A 26709-nucleotide genomic window follows, 5' to 3' on the forward strand; every position below is an offset into this window, starting at 1 on the left:
AAACAAACATAGAAGATAAACAAAAAAACTGATAGAACAGGCATGCCTGAATTTTCTGTGTTAACCCTTGCAGCATGCTGGCTTCAACTTACATAACAGAAACCTGCTGACAGATTCCCTTTAAAAGGAAACAGTCAGGTCCAATATGCAGTGAGAACCACGAGCAGTTCTGGGTGTATATTACTAATCCCTGCCTAACCGTCCCTGTATACACCAGCATAGATAAAGGGATCTTTAGAAAAAGTATTTCTAAAGATCTATTATCGTATGCTAATGAGCGAGGGGACTAGTCCCAAGGGCGTTGCTTCACTGGCTAGTCGGCCCCATTAGCATGTTAGTATGTTCCTGTGGGTGTGCTAACATGCTAATGAATGTGCAGCATCACAGGATGATCTCACTCACCTCTCCGCTGCCATCGCCTCCCGATGCTGGATTTCAGCTCAGTGCGCATGATTCCGGAGTTTCGGTCACACACACTATGAAGCCGAATGTACACGTCCTGGCTTCAAACTGAAGTAGTGCGCATGAGCGAATGTCCGGGGTCATGTGCACTGAGCCGAAATCCAGCATCAGGCAGCGATGGCAGTGGAGAGATGAGTGAGATCATCCTCTGATGCTGGGCATTCATTAGCATGTTAGTACACCCACAGGGGCATACTAACATGCTATTGGGGCCGACTAGCCAGGGAAGCAACGCCCAGGGGACTAGTGTCCTCGCTCATTAGCATACGATGAAAGATTTTTAGAAATACTTTTTCTAAAGATCTCTTTTTTCTATGCTAGTGTATACAGGGATGATTAGGCAGGGATTAGAAATATGCACCCAGAACTGCTCGTGGATCTGGGTGCATATTGCACCTGACAGGTTCCCTTTAAATACTGTTTGCAAAGCATATGTATTGTAGAAGGTTTCCAGGACCCTCAGTCTGAATGAAATGTTGTAAAGGAAATAAATCTACTGTATTTGCTCTCTATAGACATTTTTTTCCATAAATAAGGGTAAATCACGCTATACACTATGCATCATTCTTGAACATTTTGGGTGAGATTTTTCATAACTAGTGCAAGGTAAAAGTGCTGCAGTTAATTACAAATGAGAATACATTTGTTATTGGTCCTTTGGAAAATAAAATAATTTTCATAACTCTATTGTATATTAGTTTTTCACTTTTTTAATGTGCAAGTACTTCATTGTCTTAAAATGGAGGCTAGACACCCCTAAAGATACAACGAGGTACCAGGGACAGAACTACATACTCAAAGAAAAGTGCAAATTAAAGGGGATCTCGGGGATAAATCCACCAGTCTGCAGTCACTGTATGTGTCACACTATGTGACTGCAGACTAGTGCATCCTCACGTCGCCCGCACTAGGCACTCAGGATTCTCCCGTGTCAGAGCTGGGAGAAGTATGTGATATAAATCCTCCTGGCCAGAATCCGACCAGACGGGGTGAGGCCTTACTCAATACACTTGCATTGAGTAAGCCACGTTCATCTACTCGGATTCTGGTCAGAGTTTCAGTATCACATACTTGTGGCCACGTGACCGGCGTTCCCAACTCTGACACCAAAGAATCCTCACAGAGCCCAGTGTGCGAGATGTGAGGATTCATAAGTCTGCAATTACATAGAGGGACACATAGAGTGACTGCAAACTTGTGGATTTACAGCGGACAACCCGATTTTCACATTGGCCCTGATTCATCAAAAGTTTTGCCAGAATTCTGGAGTAAATTGCTTTGAAAAGTTGCAACTTGGAGTTGAGCAAAAAGTTTGCGACTTTTGGCGTTTTCATTAGCTTCTACCAGCTCTGCCAAAATGGTTGGAGCTTGGGCGGGATGGGGGCATGACACCCCAGCTCAACTACGTCAAGTCATTACTCAACTATGTCAAGTCAGAAACTTGAGTAAGACCGCGCTCACATCAGCGGTATTTTGCCGCAGGGCCAGCTCAATTTACCTCCAATGGAGTTGCGGCGGGATGCGGTCACATGCACCGCATGTGACCGCATGTTGCCGCGATTCCATAGGAAATGAATGGAGCTGAAACGCATTTGTACCGGATCCGACCCTGCGGCAAAATACCACTGATGTGAACGCGGCCTAAGATTTCTCATGTGGTGTACGGTGGCATGTGCCACTGGTTAGATATTCCTAATTCATTAAGAGGCTAGACGCTCCTAACTCATTAAGAGGTCAGACGCTCCTAACTCATTAAGAGGTCAGACGCTCCTAACTCATTAAGAGGTCAGATGATCCTAATTCTTTGGCTCCAACGCTAACATGTCAATCCATAATTGTTTACAAGCGGAAGTGTTATTTCCATAACTGCCGATCCGAAGGGTAAATCACCACAGGTCGGGCTTTAGTAATTTTTTGTGATCATTAGCTATGGTTAAGAGGAAGCATTTCCAAAAATATGGCATAGGGTGCCCATGATAAGTAAATGGAATAACCCCAAATATCAGAAACACATGTATATGGATTTTATGTGTCCTGCTTTTTAGGCCTTGGAGTGCTTATGGTTATCTTCCATTTGTCAATATAAATAATTTGGAAGGGTCACATATCCATCAGCCACAATCTCTACTGTGGAGTCTGTTACTGATCATGGCTAGTGGGAGTGTTAGGTTAGGGAGTGGGGGTAGAAATTACTGAATTGTTGCAGATTGCTAGTCTCGCTTTTGATAAAAATAAAAGAAACAAAACAGTCTAAAACGTATAATGACGACATTAATTATCTCTGTGCCCTTTTGCCTGCATGGATTCATAAACAATCACCGCAGTACCAGGGAACATGGGCCAGTAATATAGAAAGCTGTGAATTTTGGAGGATCCCACTTACATGTATGTGTAAATGTTATAGCTATAATATTATTAACATTAATAATACTGTCTATATTAGTAAATTAATAACAGCAGTACCCTGGGCTACCATTGTCTGCTATAGGCTGTTTCTATCCCATAACTTGCTCTGGGATAACTGAAGTTCACGAAGAACGTTGTGCAATATCTAGTAACATGATGGACTCATGTGGACGTCTTAAGGCCCTGTCACACACAGAGATAAATCTGCGGCAGATCTGTGGTTGCAGTGAAATTGTGGACAATCAGTGCCAGGTTTGTGGCTGTGTACAAATGGAACAATATGTCCATGATTTCCCTGCAACCACAGATCTGCCAAAGAGTTATCTCTGTGTGTGACGGGGCCTTTAGATATCTCTGGAGCTGCTTAGTCCATATACTATAGTCCAGAAATCACTAATAGCTTAGGGCATACCACAGAAATAGTACATTACAGCATGTCGCATACACAGAAAGTGTTACCAGTTGAAAGCCAATTTCAAGGTCGAACAAGCCCCGTGGTTCAGATAAGGCACAAAAGGTTGGAAAAGCAATATAGAAAAACTCCTATATCTTAATAACATTTCTTCTACAAATATATAAAGGGGATGTAACATTGTTTTATGATAACGCGACCTCTACATGGAAGCAATAATGTAACAGAACTTTATCATTGTTATTAGACATTGATCCGCATTGACCCTGTCCTTGTAAAGATCATAATAATCTGTAATTTAACACTGTAAGATGCCTTCAATCTGCATAGCTAACACTTTATGGTAATTAATGCGCTTGCAATACCAAGCATGACCACATGGAGTGCTGTTAGGCAACAGATCTAGCGGCAGACATTGGAGGTATTGAAGTAATTGCAGTCATTTTTCAGCCCCGTCTCTGCTTAGTATGCTTTTATGGATTCCATTTAAAGAAACCAAGACAGATTTGATGGATCCAATGGATTGAATTGATTTATACTACCTATTTTTTCCATTCTTTTCTTTTTTTACTGGGTAACACAGAGCAGAATTCTATGCTACTGTCCTCATTAGGGGCCTGTAAACCTGATGGTACTGAATCCTCACACTTACTGTTATGTTCGTCTATTTAGAGAAGCGGAAGCTGAATCTGTCCTCCGAAAACATTCCAAAAATGTTAAGACTAACATATTTTTTATGCAATAACTGTGGAAGAAGACATGGGCCGCACATCCAAAAATCACAATTTGATCTAATGCGACTAGACAAAAATGTATGTACCTGAACATGAGGTTCTTGGTTTAGCATTCTGATCAGCCTGTATGAAGCCCACTGCCACGTCATGGTGAACCTCTGAGTGGGTCCCTAACATTTTAATCCTTAAGGGTGCTGTGCCATGCCCCAACTACTGCCGCAACGACAGTGCACCAACAGGGCGTGTGACCTGGTGCCTCACAACACCATGCTGCAAGGCTGAGCCCCCATGGCTCCAGGTCCCAGCGCCTCCAAACCACCACAGGAATGGCCGCCACACAGCACCAGCATCCATGTGAAAGGAGCCGAAGAGCTCACCTTCCACAAGCTCTGTGTGAACTGAGAGCAAAAGGTAGATCCCCTCCTTGCAGTCTCCTGCTATTTAAAATCGCCTGTACTAAATGGGAGGAGAGCTGGTCCAAGTTAAAAAACAGAACACGGCACAGTACCCTTACGGCTTAAAATAACTTAGGGACCCACTCAGAGGTTCGCCGTGACATAGCAGTGGGCTTCATATAGTCTGATCACAATGTTAAACCAAGAACCTCATGTTCAGGTACATAAATTTTTGCCTGGCGGCATTAGATCAAGCTATGATTTTTGGATGTGCGGTTCATATCTTTTTCTTCAGTTATTGTACAAAACATAGTTTTTAAGTTATGATGCACATTACTGTACAACCATGATCCTATTGATGAATTTCTGGAGAATAAAACCAATATAGATAGGATAAACCCGATCTTGTTATTGGTTATCATATAGCAAAGACCGATTTTGTACTATAAATAAAGGCTCACGCAGACGTCCATGAAGCTTGGTTCAAGTATGGACCGCAATGCACGGATGGTCCAAGGGTCTCCTAACCTAAAGTCGACAGCCTCATATATGATAATCATTGAAAAGGAGACAGGGATTGTAAGGCATATGGAGAGATTATTTTGATCCAATAATACGATTTTTATTATGATTCAATAAATTTCTAATTTTTAAAAGACAGCGGTGCAGGATATGTTTCCCTCCCTGTCTCCTTTTCAATGATTATCTCAGCTGTGGACGCCAACTACGGATACCGTCTACCGACCCAAATGGATTCCTATACAGAAGAGTGGGGAGCTGGAACTTGTTTTTATGTTATTTTAGCCTCATATATGCCTCGAGTTCAGGTTGGGAGACCCACTGGCAGTCTGTGCAAGGCAGGTTGTGCTCGCACCGAGTTTCACGGACGTCTAAATGATCTCTCTCTCTCTCTCTCTATATATATATATATATATATATATATATATATATATATATATATACTGTATATGTATATATATACAGTTAGGTCCAGAAATATTTGGACAGTGACACAAGTTTTGTTATTTTAGCTGTTTACAAAAACATGTTCAGAAATACAATTATATATATAATATGGGCTGAAAGTGCACACTCCCAGCTGCAATATGAGAGTTTTCACATCCAAATCGGAGAAAGGGTTTAGGAATCATAGCTCTGTAATGCATAGCCTCCTCTTTTTCAAGGGACCAAAAGTAATTGGACAAGGGACTCTAAGGGCTGCAATTAACTCTGAAGGTGTCTCCCTCGTTAACCTGTAATCAATGAAGTAGTTAAAAGGTCTGGGGTTGATTACAGGTGTGTGGTTTTGCATTTGGAAGCTGTTGCTGTGACCAGACAACATGCGGTCTAAGGAACTCTCAATTGAGGTGAAGCAGAACATCCTGAGGCTGAAAAAAAAGAAAAAATCCATCAGAGAGATAGCAGACATGCTTGGAGTAGCAAAATCAACAGTCGGGTACATTCTGAGAAAAAAGGAATTGACTGGTGAGCTTGAGAACTCAAAAAGGCCTGGGCGTCCACGGATGACAACAGTGGTGGATGATCGCCGCATACTTTCTTTGGTGAAGAAGAACCCGTTCACAACATCAACTGAAGTCCAGAACACTCTCAGTGAAGTAGGTGTATCTGTCTCTAAGTCAACAGTAAAGAGAAGACTCCATGAAAGTAAATACAAAGGGTTCACATCTAGATGCAAACCATTCATCAATTCCAAAAATAGACAGGCCAGAGTTAAATTTGCTGAAAAACACCTCATGAAGCCAGCTCAGTTCTGGAAAAGTATTCTATGGACAGATGAGACAAAGATCAACCTGTACCAGAATGATGGGAAGAAAAAACTTTGGAGAAGAAAGGGAACGGCACATGATCTAAGGCACACCACATCCTCTGTAAAACATGGTGGAGGCAACGTGATGGCATGGGCATGCATGGCTTTCAATGGCACTGGGTCACTTGTGTTTATTGATGACATAACAGCAGACAAGAGTAGCCGGATGAATTCTGAAGTGTACCGGGATATACTTTCAGCCCAGATTCAGCCAAATGCCGCAAAGTTGATCGGACGGCGCTTCATAGTACAGATGGACAATGACCCCAAGCATACAGCCAAAGCTACCCAGGAGTTCATGAGTGCAAAAAAGTGGAACCTTCTGAATTGGCCAAGTCAATCACCGATCTTAACCCAATTGAGCATGCATTTCACTTGCTCAAATCCAGACTTAACACGGAAAGACCCACAAACAAGCAAGACCTGAAGGCTGCGGCTGTAAAGGCCTGGCAAAGCATTAAGAAGGAGGAAACCCAGCGTTTGGTGATGTCCATGGGTTCCAGACTTAAGGCAGTGATTGCCTCCAAAGGATTCGCAACAAAATATTGAAAATAAAAATATTTTGTTTGGGTTTGGTTTATTTGTCCAATTACTTTTGACCTCCTAAAATGTGGAGTGTTTGTAAAGAAATGTGTACAATTCCTACAATTTCTATCAGATATTTTTGTTCAAACCTTCAAATTAAACGTTACAATCTGCACTTGAATTCTGTTGTAGAGGTTTCATTTCAAATCCAATGTGGTGGCATGCAGAGCCCAACTCGCGAAAATTGTGTCACTGTCCAAATATTTCTGGACCTAACTGTATATATATATATATATAAAATATTTTTTATAAGTATTTATACATCAACCAATTCAACCTGCATAAACAATAAGATTTTACTTTTTTTAGATGGATAATCTTTAAACCATTCAATCGAGTTGTTCTTGAACATGCTTTAGTATTTTAGTCTCCATCTAGGACCAGGAGAACTTTTTTTGTGGGAACCGAAGGTGCTTTTTAGTCTTTGCTCCCGTCTGCATGTGTGGGCCCATCTTGTCAATCATACATGCACTACGTTAGTAAAGACAATTTGTGGTATCTTTAAGTCATCTCCTTGAGTATGACACAGTATCAATATGTCACTTCACATATCGAGCAAGACATTTTACCACCGCCAATGACCTGCCCTACTTTCAACTTCTTTCCATTTGGTCTATAAATATATATATATATATATATATATATATATATATATATATAAATAAATTTATTTTATTTTTTTCTATAATGTTTTAATTCTATCTGCACAGTTATCAGTCTCTGGTATATTACTTCTTGTTTTAAAATAACCAACTCAGGAGTCCTGAGACCTTTCTGTGGCCAGCAGGTTCTCTGAGAACCTTTTTAGGTGACATTATATGACAACCTAAAGAAACCCAGACTAAAGTATATGATAACCTAAAGAAACCCGCAGACTATTCCCTAAATCATCATTCTTCTAAAATCAACAATTGTCCACTATTTTTGGGAAGAAGGGCATAGTGATAGTTTCCAATCAATATGAGGTCCTATTTTATAGTTTACCTTCATGGGTTGATGCCATAGCATACCTATATACCCTGCATAACCATAAACTAAACTATTGGCTACAATAATGACTCTCGACGTATACCAATGTGTATTCAGCACCAATTGTTGCATGTCACATGGGTGACATGTTCATTGTCCCGTAGCCCCGAGATGATGAGTTTCACAGCTATCAAGATCAAAACGAGTCAAGCTGCTGCATCATTAGCTTCCTGCTATACTCATAGGCAAGGAACAAAGCACCGTTGGCTGGGAATGCACGGATCAGTGTAGGCTTAAGCCCCGAATACAATGTCAAAATTCCTGTAAAGAAATAAAAACACAAAAAAAATTATATTGTAAGTATTAAATTCCACTGGGAATGGACAAATGCAAAACCTAAAAATCTGATGAACCAGATCTGTCTGACTTTGGCGCTACTGGCTGAAGTACGGCAGGGAGACTTTGACACGCTGACCATTCAGTAAAACCCATACCTCAGTCCATGCTGCTGTCTTCCAGAGCCTGTGTACACCTGTGTGCATGGCCACACCTGTTTTCTTAAAGGGACAGCATACCCTGACTCGGAAGTGCCTCTCAGGTCAGCTGAGAGGTTGCAGGTATTTAAGGCACCTTTCTCTTAAGGGAGGTGCCTGGGCCACTGCTGACATTTGTTTATATTTCAGTTCTGTGCCAGTCTGCAACTGCCACTACCAACCATGCCAGCCAGCTACCACGATACCCGCCACAGCAAGTATCCACCCCGGTCGCTGCTGCTGTATCTACCTATCCATCCCGGATGGATCCAGTACTCTGCTTGCTGATTCTACCTAAGACTGTTCTGTGTCTGTGGCGCCGGTTTCTGGGGTACTGAAGATCCTGTGGGGCCGTCCGCTGCCGGCTGCTTACCAGTGCATGCACCTGCTGCCACCTCCGGTGCAGGTAGTGAAGACTCGGTGGTCAGTCCAGTTTGCTCACCCAGGCAAGTGAACGATACCTTTGGTCCAGTGGACCCACTAATACAGTGCTCGCCCGGCGAGTTTAACACAATCATCTTCAAAGACGTCGCAGAACTCATACAAGATAAGTGAGAAACAGTAATGATGGCTGGTCTGCTGGGAATATTTACTCCTTGCCCCCAGAAGTATTGACTCTTAGCAAACATCATATCCAGGGCCACACTATATGTAGTGCTGGACTACTATCCATTTATGTAGGCAAAACGCTCCTTGTAAAATTTCATATGTAGAGTCTTTTAAGATTGATTTTGATACTTACTTAAAATGCACAAATTGTTAGTATTTAGTTTGTGCTCACCAATATGAATATTAAAAGGTTGTTCCGCTATTCTTATACGGATGATCTATCCTTACTGTTGGGTTCCAAAACTCAGCAATATCATGGATCTCAGTGCCAGTAGTTGTGGAGCTTAATATAAAAGTAGGGGAAAACCCTTCAATTCCTTTCAATTACACCTTCCTAATTGTTATCTTGCCTGAGTGACATAAGGAACTATTCATTTAAAAAAAATAATAAAATAAGGTGAACATTGCCACCTACTGCACAGAAGAGCTCAGGACTTCTTCTTAAAGTGGCTGACTTATTTAGTGAACCTATTTTCATGCAGACATTTATAGAACTGTGATTGATCAGAGGAGGATTTTCTTTTCAGGACAATTTATTTCTTTGCTAAAGTGGAAGTTGGTTACAAATAGTAATTCTTGCTCTGGAGGACCTGTCCTGTCCCTCACTACACCAGCAATCCAATGATTTAAATGGGCAGTGTGTAATTCCTCGTTTCCCCTGCGGAGGTGCTTCAGGGAAAGAGAACACTTACTACCAGGTTTTCTACATATTAAATTTGATCACTTTGAATTCAGCTTATTGTAAAGGGACATTTTAATAAGTAAAGTTCCCCAAATAGGAGAAATAACTTGAAAATACCTAGAGAATACAGAATATTTATTGACTATATTTGAAAAGAATACCTATCAAATGTGTTCCACATAAGCATTGCTTGATGTAGCAACAGGAGCACTATTCTGTTAAAGCAGTAATAGGTTATTCTTCAAACTTTTGCCACAAAAGTTAAAATATGTAACGCTTGCGGGTGTATGTCACGCTGGTGGGTCTGGACCCATAGCGCCATGGACCGGGCTTACCCAGGAGTGGCATGATTAACTGTTTACCGGGTCTTCACTTCAGCCTCTGATGGTGAAGATAAACTGGGCTACCAGTAGACACCAAGACCACTTCAGGGCAGTCGCCGGACTGCAGTAGTCGTCAGAGGGTCAGAGATGTGGGTACGAGATACAGGAGGGTGAGACAGAAGTTTAATCAGACGGTTCGTGTCTGGAGCAAGTAGCACAGGGTAAAGGCCGCTTTACAAGCTACGATATATCTAACGATATGTCGTCGGGGCCACGTCGTTAGTGACGCACATCCGGCCTCGTTTGACATATCGTAGCATGTAACACAAATGAGCGACTGTCAACGAGCAAAAATACTCACCTTATCGTTGCTCGTTGACACGTTGCTCATTTTCAAAAAATCGAACGTCCTTCTGTGCTCCGGTTGTTCATCGTTCCCGTGGCAGCACACGTTGCTCCGTGTAACACTCCGGGAACGATGAACTGCAGCTTACCTGCGGCCGACGGCAATGCGGAAGGAAGGAGGTGGGCGGGATGTTTACGTCCCGCTCATCTCCGCCCCTCCGCTTCTATTGGCCAGCCTCTGTGTGACGTCACTGTGACGCCGAACGTCCCTCCCCCTTCAGGAAGTGGATGTTCGCCGCCCACAGCGAGGTCGTTTGGAAGGTAAGTACGTGTGACGGGGGTTTACGACTTTATGAGACACGGGCAAGAAATTGCCCGTGCCGCACAAAGATGGGGGCGGGTGCGGTCGCACGAGAAATTGACGCCTGTAAAGCAGCCTTAAGAATACAGAGTCGAAGTCAGGAGTGTACAGGTCAGGATGGGTATACGAGCCGGTGAGGATCAATGCAAATAAGAGCACGAAGGCCCTATAAAACAAACAGCGATCGCCTCAAAATGCCGGGACTGGCTGGCGGTTCTCCTGACCCGAGCCTGAAAGCTGCACAGAAATTAATGAAGCTGTCACGCTCAGGTCAGAAGAAGCTCTGGTCAGTGCATGCACTCCGATACAATCCTCGGCCGAGTTATACAGCTGTCTGACCCAGGCCTAAGAACCACTATTGGGCAATAAGTAGCTTGCCCACCACTACGATAAAAAGCCAAATCATACACTCTATTTACAGTTATTTGTTATGGGATGTTTAACCCTCATTAGTGCAAAGCAAGAGGTCTGATTTGGCTCGGTGAGAAGCTTCTGACAGCAGAAAAAGGGAGAACATTTTTCCCATGTGGAGAATTTACGTAAAGTCAGACTGGATTTTAATCTGTGTCAATACGACTGAATGTATAACCTGAGTAAAGTGATAGAGAGGATCTGTCACCAGGTGAAAAGTGATCATTTTTTGCTCTTATTTTATTCCTGCTGTTCTCCTGAGTGTATTATTTTGTATTTTTCCAGAGATTTGGGCCTTTTTATTTAGTGCAAATTTGTATGGTCTTTACCAAGAGGGCAGTAGGGTTATTATGCAGTGTGGTCTAAAGACATGCCCCTCAAAAATCCAGTGAGCCACGCACCCGCGGTAATATCTGGAACAGTATAGCGGATTTAAACAATACCTAAAAAGTGGAATGCTCAGGGAATTAGTGTGACTAAAATAAAAGATGTCCACTTTTCACCTGGTGTGTCCCAATACTTTTGACTTTATAGTGTACTTCAAACTATGTGATCTGAAGAAATGGACGTAGACATCATACCTTCGTTTTTCACAATACTTGAGAAAGTTCCCATGAAACCCGCTTGTTTTCCTGTTATTGAAAGAACCTGAATCCTGGATTTGATACAGTCCACAGGGTACACAGCAAGCCAAAGTGCAATACCTCCGCATCCGCCACTTATCATCAGGGCAACTGGACCTTAAGAGTAAAGGACATAGCATCAAATCGCATGCAGAAGAACAGAAGAATTATATCCTGTAAAGATGGATACAGACGTTAAATAGAAGTTGTTTAAACTTCCAATTTTGGCAGGATCAGCTGCCAGTATAATCTGTATGGGGGTCTCCTGATTGTGTGTCTAGCCTGATGAAAAAATTTGGCCATCTTTGGGGGCAGAATAAAAAGCATTTTTTTGCAACAGGGTTTTATAAAAATTTGACGCCTTGTGCCTTCTATATCTTCTATGTATCACAGTATATAGTAGAATGCAGAATAAGTTAAAGTGGTTGGCCACTATTACATTGATGGCCTACCCTTAGCATAGTTGTCTGATTGGCCGGGGTCCAACACCCGGCACTCCCACCAATCAGCTGTTTTCTGTGTCTACAGCAGCCGAAAATGCTCAGTCCCATTTTCTGATAGTGGCAGTGGCCTGGTATTTACCATCTGCCTCCTATTGATTTGAATGTGAGGCAGATATTCAGTACCCGGCCGCGGCCACTATCAGTTAACGGGGTAGCTGTTGACTGAGCATTTCCATCTACCTGCTGCCACCGACAGCACCGAAGACAGCTGATTGGCGGATGTGCCAGGTGTCAGACCCTGGCCAATCAGACATTGAAGACCTATCATAAAAATAGGAGGAATGACATCCTGGGAAAGGTACTAAAAAATGGTTGCATGTGTGTGGCAAGACGAAGTCGATCCTTGGGAAACATACTTTCCCCCAGCCTTTTTTCCACAGTATTGGTTGCAAATTAAAGGTTTTTATAGGTGTGGGGGATCTGGGGATCTAGATGTAATGTATGTCCATATGCCCAAAATAGAAAAACTGTGATTTCACTTCCTTCTGGTAAGACACATATGTTAAAATCTTTTATCAATTGTGATACAGACCATGCGATTTATTATATTGAATGTGCAACATGTGAATTGCGTTATGTTGGATATACGTCTCGTAAAATAAAAAAACGCGTGGCTGAACACATTGCAAACATTAATAATGGCAATGCTTTATATTCAGGAGCTGCCAAACATTTTATAACTGCACATAGGGGAAGGCTGGATAGCTTCTCTTTTTTTGCTATTGAGAAAGTCAATGCATCCACTAGAGGTGGTAACAGGTTGAAAAATCTAGCTTTGGAAGAAGCTTACTGGATCCTTACAGTAAAAAACAAATTTCCAGAAGGTATGAACTATAGAAATGATTTATATATATATATATATATATATATATATATATATATATATATATATATATATATATATATATATATTGAATAAAAAGAAAAAAAGAAAAAATTCTCCTTTTTTTTTTTTTTTCCCTCTCACTCCAATGTGTTCAGTCACACAATTCATTGCAATGAGATTAAATGTGACTTGATCTATGTCATTGCTGAAATATTATTAATGGTACTTTATATGAGATACTCTATACTACGGTGTTTCACAATCCCTTCCCCCTTCCTTTTGCCTAATCCTACTTTTTGTTTTTAGTGTGTGATTTTTAATCATGTGTTACTAATTGTCTCTAACTATATTGTTGATCTTTGCCTGTAAATGTCTAGAGCTTACTAAAAATGTTAGCCTATGATTAAGGACGCGCTTTTGCGTCAGAAACGCGTCAGGGTCTTCTGAATATGGATGGACGTTTTTAATATCATGTGACAATAAAGAAAGAAATTATTTTACATTGGATGTGCCGATATTTTTTCCTCCTATTCAAGTTATAGGGGTACTTTGCACGTTGCGACATCGCTACTGCGATCTCGTCGGGGTCAAAACGAAAGTGACACACATCCGGCGCTGGTAATGACGTCGCAACGTGTAAAGCCTAGAAGCACCGATAAACGATCGCAAAAGCGTAGAAAATCGGTGATCTGTGTAGTGCCGGTCATTTCCATAATGTCGGTACGATGTTGTTCCTCGTTCCTGTGGCAGCACACATCGCTGTGTATGAAGTCGCAGGAGCAAGGAACATCACCTTACCTGCGTCACGCCTGCAATGAGGAAGGAAGGAGGTGGGTGGGATGTTTACAGCCCGCTCATCTCCGCCCCTCCGCTTCTATTGGCCACCTGCGGTGTGACGTCGCTGTGACACCGCACGACCCGCCCCATAGGAAGGAGGCGACATCGCAGGGCAGGTATGTGCGTGTGAAGCTGCCGTAGCGATAATGTTCGCTACGGCAGCTATCACAAGAGATCGCATCTGCGACGGGGGCGGGGACTATCGCGCTCGGCATCGCTAGCATCGGCTAGCGATGTCGCAGCGTGCAAAGTACCCCATAGTCCACCTGGCAGACTTCATGTCGTTGCACTCCATGGATGTGGTGACCTATTCCATTGGGCGTGTCAAGCTTTCCTCCACTTTGTTTGTTGTTGTATCCTAAAAATAGGCCATGTAGTGAACAACCCCTTTAACAGTGACATCTGTCAGTGAGGTCAATCTGACAACTTCGCCTATAACCATTACCTCTCTTTTACTCAACATCTTCTAAACCAAATTATGACCCAATCAGGTTCAATCACAATACTGAAGAGTAAAATTTTGTATAAGAACATATTTATTTAATATTTGGTGACCACTACTTGATACTTCAAGAAACCAAGCTTCTCAGTTTTTCAACCTGCCATATTGTATGTGTGTAACACTTACATATAGTCAGTACTTACCAAGCTCATCCTTTGACTTTCCACCTGAAGCAAAAAAAGATCTGCTCAACTCATATCCGCCAAAGAATAGGAAATATCCTGGCATTTCTCTGCAGATTGTGCTCGTCAGACCTTGGTAGAAGCCCAGGGGACCTTCACGTTGCACAATGCCCTTCACCACTGACCACACTGTACTGACACAAGGAGACACATGACATGCAAGATGGAAACATCCTACAGAAGAGCCATAACTACTGTACATACTCACTATATGGCAGGGATCGACAGGTAATGTATTAGCATTTACATGTAAGGTTAATAAAGGAGTTGTCCACAATTTGGGGAAATTTTCCTTTTTACTTAAGAGTGACTGTCATTTAATTTTTTATTTAATAAATCAATAGTACACATGAATACAAGCAACATTGTAATATATCTTATCAGAGAAATTTGCTTATTTCTACTGTTGAACTGATCATTAATCTGTCAGCAGCTTTCTGATGCCTCATCTGAGAGCAGCATGATGTACAGGAAGACATCCTGAATCCAACGATGTATCACTTAGATTACTGGCTGCAGCTGTTCTGACACAATCAGAATTTTTCAGTTTAGCCATCTAGCAGAGCTGAGAGAGCTTCCCCGCCCGCACATTGCTCTCAATAGAGATAGTACATAGACAGTGAGGTGTCAATCAGACAAGGTGGCCTGTCGGACTACTGTGTACAAGACAATGTAGTCCAAGCAATGATAAGGTCCTGCTGCTTAAACAAATTTTACAGGAAAACAACAGGTCGGACCTTGACAAGAAAGGCATCCTTGCATGCTGTTTTAACCCTTACAGCATGCAGTCTTGAGATTACACAGCAAAAACCTGCTGACAGATTCCCTTTAACTCTCATGTTATGGGTAAAATCTGTATTCAATGAAGATCCCTTTTCCTATAACTGAGATAGAAGATGAAGGTTAAACAGGGTGGAGGAGGAGGAGGCAGACACAGAGATTTTGCTGCAAGTTCTCCTGAAATGACAGTTAGGGTCCTGACCTGCGGGGCCGTAAGTCTCCTTCACAGGAGAACGCAGGAGACCGCAGCTACTCGTACCCACAATCAGGGTTCAGTGCACTGCGGTCTCTCGCTTGTGTTCGCTCTACGGAGGACGTATGCGAATCTGCAGCAAACAATTGACATGCTGCGGTCTGGAAACACGCACTGCAGGTCAGTGTTTGCTGTGGAAAAAACAAGCACAGTGGCCACGGGATTTCTAGAAATCCCATCCATTATGCTTGTACTGTACAATGCAGCGTTTTGGACGCAGCTGAAGCATGCTACATCCAAAACGCTGCAAATACTGATCGTGGGCACACACCATTAGAGCTCTACAGAGAACTTTAGAAGAACCAACTGCCATCTCCTAGCTCAGAAAATCTGTATTTACTCGTGACCATTTTACTCGAATGAATGAATGAATGAATGAATTTTGAAAATGAATGATCAGTCCAAGAGAACAAAAATATAAATAAAATATAAATAAAAATAATCTCATAAAAATATATTACAAAGTTGCTTATGTTCACGTTAGCAAGTTAGCAAAGGATTTATGAAAAAAAGTAAAAGGACGGTTACTCTATAAATACATTTATTAGGGTCTAAAATAATTTTCGAATTTGGGTTTCATTGAAAATTTTGCACAATTTGCCGTCCATAGCCTGTGTGTTGGTGTAGCTGCAGAATGAGGTAACTGAGAATCTGTAAGTCAGCCTATTATCACAGTGTAATGGGAAGTTTGTAACTTTCTTATCTATCTTTTTCTGAACTCTTCTTTTTTTTTAAATAAAGTTTTTATAACAAGACTCAATAACATACATGCACAGAATAGAATCAGAACACCTTCTAATACACCATGTACAGAATTATTAGGAAAGTTGTATTTTAGAGGATTTCTTTTATTATTGATCAACATCTATGTTCTCAATCAACCCAAAAGACTCATAAATATCAAAGCTTAATATTATTGGAAGTTGGAGTGTTTTTTTTTTTTTAAATTTGGCTTAGGAGGATATCTGTTTGTGCAGGTAACTATTACTGTGCAGAATTATTAGGCAACTTAATAAAAACCAAATATATTCCCATCTCACTTGTTTATTTTCACCAGGTAAACCAATATAACTGCACAAAATTTAGAAATAAACATTTCTGACATGCAAAAACAAAACCCCAAAAAATTAGTGACCAATATAGCCACCTTTCTTTATAATACACTCAACAGCCGACCATCCATAGAGTCTGTCAGTTGCTTGATCTGTTTACGATCAACATTGCGTGCAGCAGCCACCACAGCCTCCAGACACTGTTCCGAGAGGTGTACTGTTTTCCCTCCCCGTACATCTCACATTTGGGGTTCAGATTAGGTGAACAAGGGGGCATGTCATTATTTTTTCATCTTTTAGACCTTTACTGGCCAGCCACGCTGTGGAGTAGTTGGATGCATGTGATGGAGCATTGTCCTGCATGAAAATCATGTTTTTCTTGAACAATACTGACTTCTTCTTGTACCACTGCTTGAAGAAATTGTCTTCCAGAAACTGGCAGTAGGTCTGGGAGTTGAGCTTCACTCCATCCTCAACCCGAAAAGGTCCCACATGTTCATCTTTGATGATACCAGCCCTTACCAGTACCCCACCTCCACCTTGCTGGCGTCTGAGTGGAGCTCTCTGCTCTTTACTGATCCAGCCTCTGGCCCATCAAGAGTCACTCATTTCATCAGTCCATAAAACCTTTGAAAAATCAGTCTTAAGATATTTCTTGGGCCAGTCTTCACATTTTATCTTATGTTTCTTGTTCAAAGGTGGTCGTTTTTCAGCCTTCCTTACCTTGGCCATGTCCCTGAGTTTTTTTGTTTTTTTTCTGACTGAGCACTCCGCCCTATAAACCAGGCTGTGTTCACAATCCTTATACCAGGAGTCCTAGCTGCCCAGACATGGAGGTTAGTCCAGATAGTGGCATTTCAAGTTAGATTTTTAGTCTTGCTGCCCAGACATGGATGTTTTTAACCTAGATAGTGGCATTTTAGTTAGGGACCCGGAATATTGAGATTTACCTTGCCGTTTGGTTTCCGGGCTTACATGCATTGGCCAATTCATAAACTAAAAATCTCATTTTTTCATATAGCAGTAATGCAGTACCAGAGTTCCCTTATACATTGATGGCATTTAGTGTGCGGCTGTATCCATTTTGTATTTGCTAGGTTTTTTTCAGCTGGCACCTATACACACTTGTAGGATGTGCAGGTCAGTCTTTTGAAATATTTGCCCTGAGTATGGCACACCTTGTGCTTTTTATACTCCAGTAACGTTGCAGCTCTGAAATATGGCCAAACTGGTGGCAAATGGCATCTTGGCAGCTTCACGCTTGATTTTCCTCAATTCATGGGCAGTTATTTTGCGCCTTTTTTGCCCAACATTAATAGAGAGAAAAGAAGTGCCAAAAAACTGAGGGATCACCATATACATAATTAATCAAAAATATTTTATTGTATATCAAGGAACATAAAAAGCACATTTGTGTCACACAACACCAAATGGTATCACAACAACCATAGACAAATTTTAAAAACATTTAAAAACATACAAAAAGGAAACCATGTGATTCCCTATATAAAGTGGACCAAGATTCTAACCAAGCTAGCTGGTATAATGAACAGATCAGAAGTTAGTTAAATTTTCAAAGCACATGGTGTTGCAGCATAGCAAAAAATGTGCTGTAGCACTTCACAAATAATTATACATATTGAACCCAGCAACAGCTTGTAATGCAGTCATAATATACCTTGATACTTAGACAACTTTACTTTTTTGCCCTTGAGAAAGTCACCAAGTGTGACGACACGCGTCGGGTGGGTAAGGTGATTCCCTGGACCTTCAAACAGCTTTGTGCTCTACATTATCCTGCTTCAACCCTTTGAACTTTGGTGCATAGACACACGAGTCAAGTAAATCTGTCTCCTTGAGAAGGGATTTTTTTTTGCACTCATTTTCTCAGCCCAGGGCTAGGGATTATCAGGCTGCAGCTCTGGGAATTGTGGTGCTCAGGTTTAACCTGGGGTTATGCTAGTTGAGATATTGGGGTTTCTATAATTTTTCTGCACAAGGCTGCTTTGTCTAAGTATCAAGGTATATTATGACTGCATTACAAGCTGTTGCTGGGTTCAATATGTATAATTATTTGTGAAGTGCTACAGCACATTTTTTGCTATGCTGCAACACCATGTGCTTTGAAAATTTAACTAACTTCTGATCTGTTCATTATACCAGCTAGCTTGGTTAGAATCTTGGTCCACTTTATATAGGGAATCACATGGTTTCCTTTTTTGTATGTTTTTAAATGTTTTTAAAATTTGTCTATGGTTGTTGTGATACCATTTGGTGTTGTGTGACACAAATGTGCTTTTTATGTTCCTTGATATACAATAAAATATTTTTGATTAATTATGTATATGGTGATCCCTCAGTTTTTTGGCACTTCTTTTCTCTCTATTAATTATTAGCTTTCAGTGCCAGGGGTGATCCCAGGATTTGGTGCCCTCCTACTTCTTGAGTAAACAATTTTTTGCCCAACACGCTTCTTGCGACCCCGTTGGCTATTTTCCATGAAACGCTTGATTGTTCGGTGATCACGCTTCAAAAGTTTGGCAATTTCAAGACTGCTGCATCCCTCTGCAAGACATCTCACAATTGTGGACTTTTCAGAGCCCGTCAAATCTCTGTTCTGACCAATTTTTCCAAAGGAAAGGAAGTTTCCTAATAATTAGGCACACCTTATATAGGGTGTTGATGTCATTACACCCCACCCCTCCTCATTACAGAGATGCACATCATCTGATTTACTTAATTGGTAGTTGGCTCTCAAGCCTATACAGCTTGGAGTAGGACAACATGTATAAAAAGTATCATGTGATCAAAATACTCATTTGTCTAATAATTTTGCACACGGTGTACATCAAACAGTTAGACAGAAAGCAGGGTTAATACATCTCTTTTTGGTTTTCCTTCCATTGAGTAACTATCAAATAAGTAATACAGAAGAATTCTAGCTTCACAGCAGTCATTTCCCTCCCTTAATGTGAATCTTGTTCAATGCCCTACTAAACCACAATTAGTTCCCCTAGGCTAGAAATAACCCAGATGCCATGATCTGCACCTTGTCAAATCAAACACAACGTGAACCTCACCAGCTCCTTGAACATAAAATGCGTTTTTGTCATGATTAAGAGCACACTGGTGCATGAAACCCGGTGATGTTAGTTATGCCCTGAGATTGCATGAAGTTTTAATTTAATTTTTTATTAACGTAGTTTTTTAATCTACTGCATATGCTGGACTAGTTGCACTAATCTCCCCTGCTATGTACCTCTTTCCTTCTGTGTACCTCTTCCCTTGCCATGTACCTGTCTTGATTGTCTCCCTGCTGTTTTAAGACTAGTGACAGCCTTAGGACTGCTTGATAAAGCCCTTCTGTAGGGTGAAACGTTGCTGTCTGGATGGAATAAATATTCCTTTGAAGATTACCCCTGGGACGCTCTCTTTCATTTTATTATATAGTGACAGCCTTAGGAATGGAGCCTCCCATCTCCATCTTGACTCTCATTTAAACGAAGTTTCTATTTCTTCGGCGCCTCATGAGTTCATTTCTGGTTTTGTTACCAGCAGCTCTGAGCAGTGCAGGTCGGCTGTAGCTGCTTTGGGCCCATGCCCATTTAGGTTAAATACTGGAGCCTTCCCAGCAGTCCTTGCTGCTGTTGGAATCATTTCTACTTTTGCCAGCCTGGTTGAAGGAACTGCTGCGGTTTTGGCCGGTGCCCATCCACCTGCTAATTTAGAGTCTGTCTGCAATGGTGAAGTTTGTCGCTTTGGATCGTTCTGTTAATTCCCCCCGTTTGTCTTTCCTTTCCCTCCATGTTTATTAGTGTAGTGGTGAGTCTAGAGTCCATCTTATTCGGTGAAGTTTGGTGTTTGTAGCCTTCTGTTTTTCCCCCCATCTGTCTTTCCCGCCGTGTTTATTAGTGTCAAGTCTAGTGTAATCGTCGGCTTACTCACTAGGCAGGGTGAGTTTAGGGGCAGCTGAGGGTCCAAGGTATCCCGCTCGCCAACAGGTTGAAATAACCTCTATAGGGACGCTAGGGAACTCAAGAGACAGCTTGAGGTGAGTTCAGGAGGGGCAGGGGACCTTCATTGTATTGTGACCCCAGTGTTCCCCCCTTTCTTTGGTGTTTTTTGTAGCGCGTCAAGACGACCATAGATCTGATGGCGTGTGTCACGTGTTTTTAAGGACATCTCCTACTCCGTGCGTGACAGCACCTCTTTCCCTGCTGTGTACATCTTCCCCTGCCATGTACATCTTCACCTGCCACGTACATCTTCCCCTGCCGTGTACATCTTCCCTTGCCCTGTACTTCTTCCCTTGCCCTGTACCTCTTCCCCTGCCCTGTACTTCTTCCCTTGCCCTGTATCTCTTCCCCTGCCCTGTACCTCTTCCCCTGCCCCTGCCCTGTACCTCTTCCCCTGCCCTGTACTTCTTCCCCTGCCCTGTACATCTTCCCCTGCCCTGTACTTCTTACCCTGCCCTGTACTTCTTCCCCTGCCCTGTACTTCTTCCCTTGCCCTGTACCTCTTCCCCTGCCCTGTACCTCTTCCCCTGCCCCTGCCCTGTACCTCTTCCCCTGCCCTGTACTTCTTCCCCTGCCATGTACATCTTCCCCTGCCGTGTACTTCTTCCCAGTGTAATATCAACACTTGGTTTACTCACATAAAATCTGTATATGTCTCTTTATCGAGTTCTAGTAATACCTGAGCCATTAGCATATAACTTCAGACTTACTTTTGTCCCTGTACCAACTTGCCCGAAACTTGCAGCTCATGCATGGCCTGGAGTCGACATTTCACCAGTTCTGTCGGGCACAGAACCAAAGCAGCAAAAACACTGGCAAATGAGCCTGCCGCTGCGTTCTGGAGATCGCTGCAAACAATCATGGAGAGTTAGTGAGGCGGTATATGACTGGGTGATGACAAACTGTTATACATAACGGTACAAAATTGATACACCAATGCTGTGTACACCCCGTCTACAGCTTCTCAGTCTCACACTCGATAACCTTGGTTCCTCCCTATCCTTAAGATCACATATCCAAGCTTTTACCTCCTCTTTCCATTTACACCAAACAATTTCCCAAATGTATTGTTTTGTCAGCCTAGAGCCAACAGAAATCCTCATGTATGCCCTCATCTTATCCTGCCCACACTACAGCAATGTCCTCCTCTGTGGTTTTCCTTCTAACACTCTTGCGCCTTTCCAGTCTAACCCTCAGTCTGATATCGGGTTTATCCACTTCTCCCTTCATTCCTCTAAAGCAGGGGTCAGGAACCTTTTTGGCTAAGAGAGCCGTAAACGCCACATATTTTGAAATATAATTCCGCGAGAGCCGTACAATATGTTTTTAAAGGGCCATTGACAGATCAATCGCTCCAATGTTCACTTAGTACAGCAAGGAATGCTCCTCCCTGCTGTATAAAGCCACAACTGGACTGAAACAATGGTACTACACTCTGCTACAAACAGACACACACAACTCTGCTACAAACAGACAAACACACACAACTCTGCTACAAACAGACAAACACACACAACTCTGCTACAAACAGACAAACACACACAACTCTGCTACATACAGACAAACACACACAACTCTGCTACATACAGACAAACACACACACACAACTCTGCTGCATACAGACAAACACATACAACTCTGCTACATACAGACAAACACACACAACTCTGCTACATACAGACAAACACATACAACTCTGCTACATACAGACAAACACACACAACTCTGCTACATACAGACAAACACACACACACAACTCTGCTACATACAGACAAACACACACAACTCTGCTACATACAGACAAACACACACAACTCTGCTACAAACAGACAAACACACACAACTCTGCTACAAACAGACAAACACACACAACTCTGCTACATACAGACAAACACACACAACTCTGCTACATACAGACAAACACACACAACTCTGCTACATACAGACAAACACACATAACTCTGCTACATACAGACAAACACATACAACTCTGCTACATACAGACAAATACACACAACTCTGCTACATACAGACAAACACACACAACTCTGCTACATACAGACAAACACACACAACTCTGCTACATACAGACAAACACACACAACTCTGCTACATATAAACACATACAACTCTGCTACATACAGACAAACACATACAACTCTGCTACATACAGACAAACACACACAACTCTGCTACATACAGACAAACACACACAACTCTGTTACATACAGACAAACACATACAACTCTGCTACATACAGACAAACACACACAACTCTGCTACATACAGACAAACACACACAACTCTGCTACATACAGACAAACACACACAACTCTGCTACATACAAACACACACAACTCTGCTACATACAGACAAACACACACAACTCTGCTACATACAGACAAACACACACAACTCTGCTACATACAGACAAACACATACAACTCTGCTACATACAAACACATACACACAACTCTGCTACATACAGACAAACACACACAACTCTGCTACATTCAGACAAACACACACAACTCTGCTACATACAGACAAACACATACAACTCTTCTACATACAGACAAACACATACAACTCTGCTACATACAGACAAACACACACAACTCTGCTACATACAGACAAACACACACAACTCTGCTACATATGACAAACACACACAACTCTGCTACATACAGACAAACACACACAACTCTGCTACATACAAACACATACAACTCTGCTACATACAGACAAACACATACAACTCTGCTACATACAGACAAACACACACAACTCTGCTACATACAGACAAACACATACAACTCTGCTACATACAGACAAACACATACAACTCTGCTACATACAGACAAACACACACAACTCTGCTACATACAGACAAACACACACAACTCTGCTACATACAGACAAACACATACAACTCTGCTACATACAGACAAACACACACAACTCTGCTACATACAGACAAACACACACAACTCTGCTACATACAGACAAACACACACAACTCTGCTACATACAGACAAACACACACAACTCTGCTACATACAGACAAACACACACAACTCTGCTACATACAGACAAACACACACAACTCTGCTACATACAGACAAACACATACAACTCTGCTACATACAAACACATACAACTCTGCTACATACAGACAAACACATACAACTCTGCTACATACAAACACACACAACTCTGCTACATACAGACAAACACATACAACTCTGCTACATACAGACAAACACATACAACTCTGCTACATACAAACACATACAACTCTGCTACATACAGACAAACACATACAACTCTGCTACATACAGACAAACACATACAACTCTGCTACATACAGACAAACACATACAACTCTGCTACATACAGACAAATACACACAACTCTGCTGCTCTGTGGGGCCTGCACCCGCGGCTCGGCGGGGGGGGGGGGGGTTTGGCAGGGCATACATCTGGGGGGTTAGAAGCAGCTCACCGGGGCCCATAATGGGGAGGCGGGGAGGGCATTTACCCGATTAGGTCACGGTGGAGAGGGGGCCCACACAGCGCCGGACAGAAGCTCGCCTCCTTCATCTGTGGGACTGAGAAGGCGGTAGCTCCGCCCACAGATGAAATTCAAAACAGGATGTCTGCGCGCCTTAAAGTGACGGCGCCGCAGATTGCTGCCGAGGACTGCGGTCCCTGGAACTCGGCCGGGGGCAGCAGAACTATAAAGGCGAGTGGGCCCCGGCCAAGGGACAGGAGAACTGACGAGGCCGAGTGGGCCCCCCCGGCTCTCCAGGGCCCCGGCATTTGCCCATAGACAGGTAGGAGCCCTGTCTGCGAGCCACATACGGCCATCAAAAGAGCCATATCTGGCTCGCGAGCCATAGGTTCAAGACCCCTGCTCTAAAGCCTCTGCAATACGGGCATCCTACTGCTCACCATGTCCAACGCTGACGATGACATACAAGGCTTTCCCTTCTATACATCATTGCTCCAAACTCCACATTTCCCTTACAAGATGTCCCTCTCTGCACTGCATCAGGCCTTCTAAGACGTCTCCTGTGCATCCCCAACAGGAGAATTCGCCGGTATGTGATTTGCGTTCATTCGGTGCCATGCTGACTAGACTATATCCAGCCTCGCTCAATGCAGATGTATTGAGTGAGGCCATATACATCTAGTCAGAATGTGACCAGAAGTATGAAAATCACATAATTATGGTCACACGTCCAGAGAAGCCCCATAGCGCACAGTGTGCGCGATGTGAGGAGTCACAAGTCTGCAGTCACAGAGTGACACACAGAGGTACTGCAGAATTGAAGCTCAAGACAGGACAACCCCTTTCATTATTCCACTTACCTTAGAGTTGCATTGTCCTCTAATCCAGCAATCCTCCTCACAACCCTTTGGCAGAAGCCATAGCTCATAAACAGCACAGAGTTTTCAGCTATATTGGCCACAAGAGCTGGGCTGGTCCCTTTGTAGAAGCCCCTGAACCCCACTTGTCTGTACGTCTTCGATGCGCAGTCTATAAGGCCTCTGTACATACTAGGGAATGTCTGCATCTTCACCTTGGCAGTGTCAAATGGCTGTCCGGTCAGAACACATGCCGTCCCACCTTGGAATGAAGGATTAATAATGTATATCAGTACAATTACAGCACAGCAGAAAGCATGCGCCTTGTCCCCATGGGGAAATGATTGCGAGATTTCTACATGAGTATACCATTGGTAAATTTATATGATCATAATAGGCAGTATTCCATTAGCATTTAATCAGGTTTTGTATCTGTATTTGAAGTCATCGGTAGTATTGTCTACTGGCCAAAAATGAAAAGATGAGATGCTCTTTGCTGCTATGTGAATCATTGTATCATGCACCATCCCCTTTAGCCCCCCATTAAATGGAACCAACCAACAGCATTTTCATATATAAAGTAAAGCCAGCATTAGGATGCTGAATTTAAGCATACCTTTTCTTCTGTGATTGGACGTTTTATTGCAGAAATATGTGCAAGTAAAGTTTCAGCAATGCACTGCTATTTGATTGACAGGTGCAAGAGGAAGAGGTTAAAAACCAAAAAGACTCAGCTACTAGGGATGGGCGATCCCCCCAATGGTCGGGATCAGGGAGACTCAAACGATCATTTTGTAAAGATCGGGATCAGGATCGAGATAATACGATCTTGCATCCCGATCACCGATCTTTGACTTTACAGTTATGGGATGAGGCGGGGGGCTGTAAAATAAAGAATACAGTTAATAATAAACATTGTCATTATACTTACAGGTCCTGCGACGCGTCCTGCAGACTCTGTCTCCCGCCGCTTCTCCTTCCATGTACGATCATCGCTGTGCCGCCCGGTAACAAAAGGACCTTCTGTGACGTCATAGCATGTGACCAGTCATGTGTGAATTTTGTATTATTTCATTGGCTACAGACTGGGTCACATGGCTATGACATCATGCTAGGTCCTGTCAGTGCATCTCGCCAATACGCGGTGCTCGCCCAAGCATGTCAGTACTCAGTATACTCGGCGAGCGCCATGTACCAGCGAGATGCTCGGGCACATGCTTGGCTCCCCGTCCCTGCATGTCGGCACTCTTTACAGAGTCAGCCCACAACACATGCAGGGATTGGCTGCCACACACTGTAATGCAGCCGGTGAATAGCGGCACCGCGAATCAGGTGATCGGAGATCACCGTTGCTATGGTAACCCGCCCGTCAGGTTACTATGCAACAGTGGCAGTGGTGATGTCACCGCTTATGAACCCGCAGCTCTGCTCACTCATTGAGTGATTACACAGCATAGGGGAGCAGAAGCGTTCTTCCTCCCCTGTGCTGTCTGATATAGCAGAGCTAGATTGGTTGAAGAAGACAGAAGACGAGGATCGTGGAGGGGTGAGAGGGAGTAATAAACATGTGTGTCTGTGCATTTATTTTTAATAAAGTATTTTTTCTTTGTCTGGTGTCTTTTTTTTAACCCTTTATTGTAGATTCTTAATGTCCGGGTCAAATTTGGCCTGACATTAAGAATCTCGGGCTTAATATCAGCTAGTAAAACA

General features: G+C 42.6%; 1 protein-coding gene across 1 annotated transcript in view; it reads right to left on the bottom strand.

The window, feature by feature from the left end:
* Positions 1-6981: 6981 nt before the first annotated feature.
* LOC142290620 (mitochondrial ornithine transporter 1-like) overlaps positions 6982-26709 on the bottom strand; it is a 33940-nt gene continuing 14212 nt past the window's right edge. Inside the window, exons 3-7 of the mRNA XM_075334590.1 lie at positions 25003-25261; positions 21340-21477; positions 14490-14662; positions 11637-11795; positions 6982-8112 (exon numbers count right to left, since the gene is read on the bottom strand). Coding sequence (XP_075190705.1) covers positions 7988-8112; positions 11637-11795; positions 14490-14662; positions 21340-21477; positions 25003-25261 — 854 coding nt within the window. The 3' untranslated portion in view covers positions 6982-7987. The remainder of the gene's footprint in view (positions 8113-11636; positions 11796-14489; positions 14663-21339; positions 21478-25002; positions 25262-26709) is intronic.

This window comes from Anomaloglossus baeobatrachus, chromosome 2, assembly GCF_048569485.1.
Source record: "Anomaloglossus baeobatrachus isolate aAnoBae1 chromosome 2, aAnoBae1.hap1, whole genome shotgun sequence".
NCBI classification, from domain to species: Eukaryota; Metazoa; Chordata; class Amphibia; order Anura; family Aromobatidae; genus Anomaloglossus; species Anomaloglossus baeobatrachus.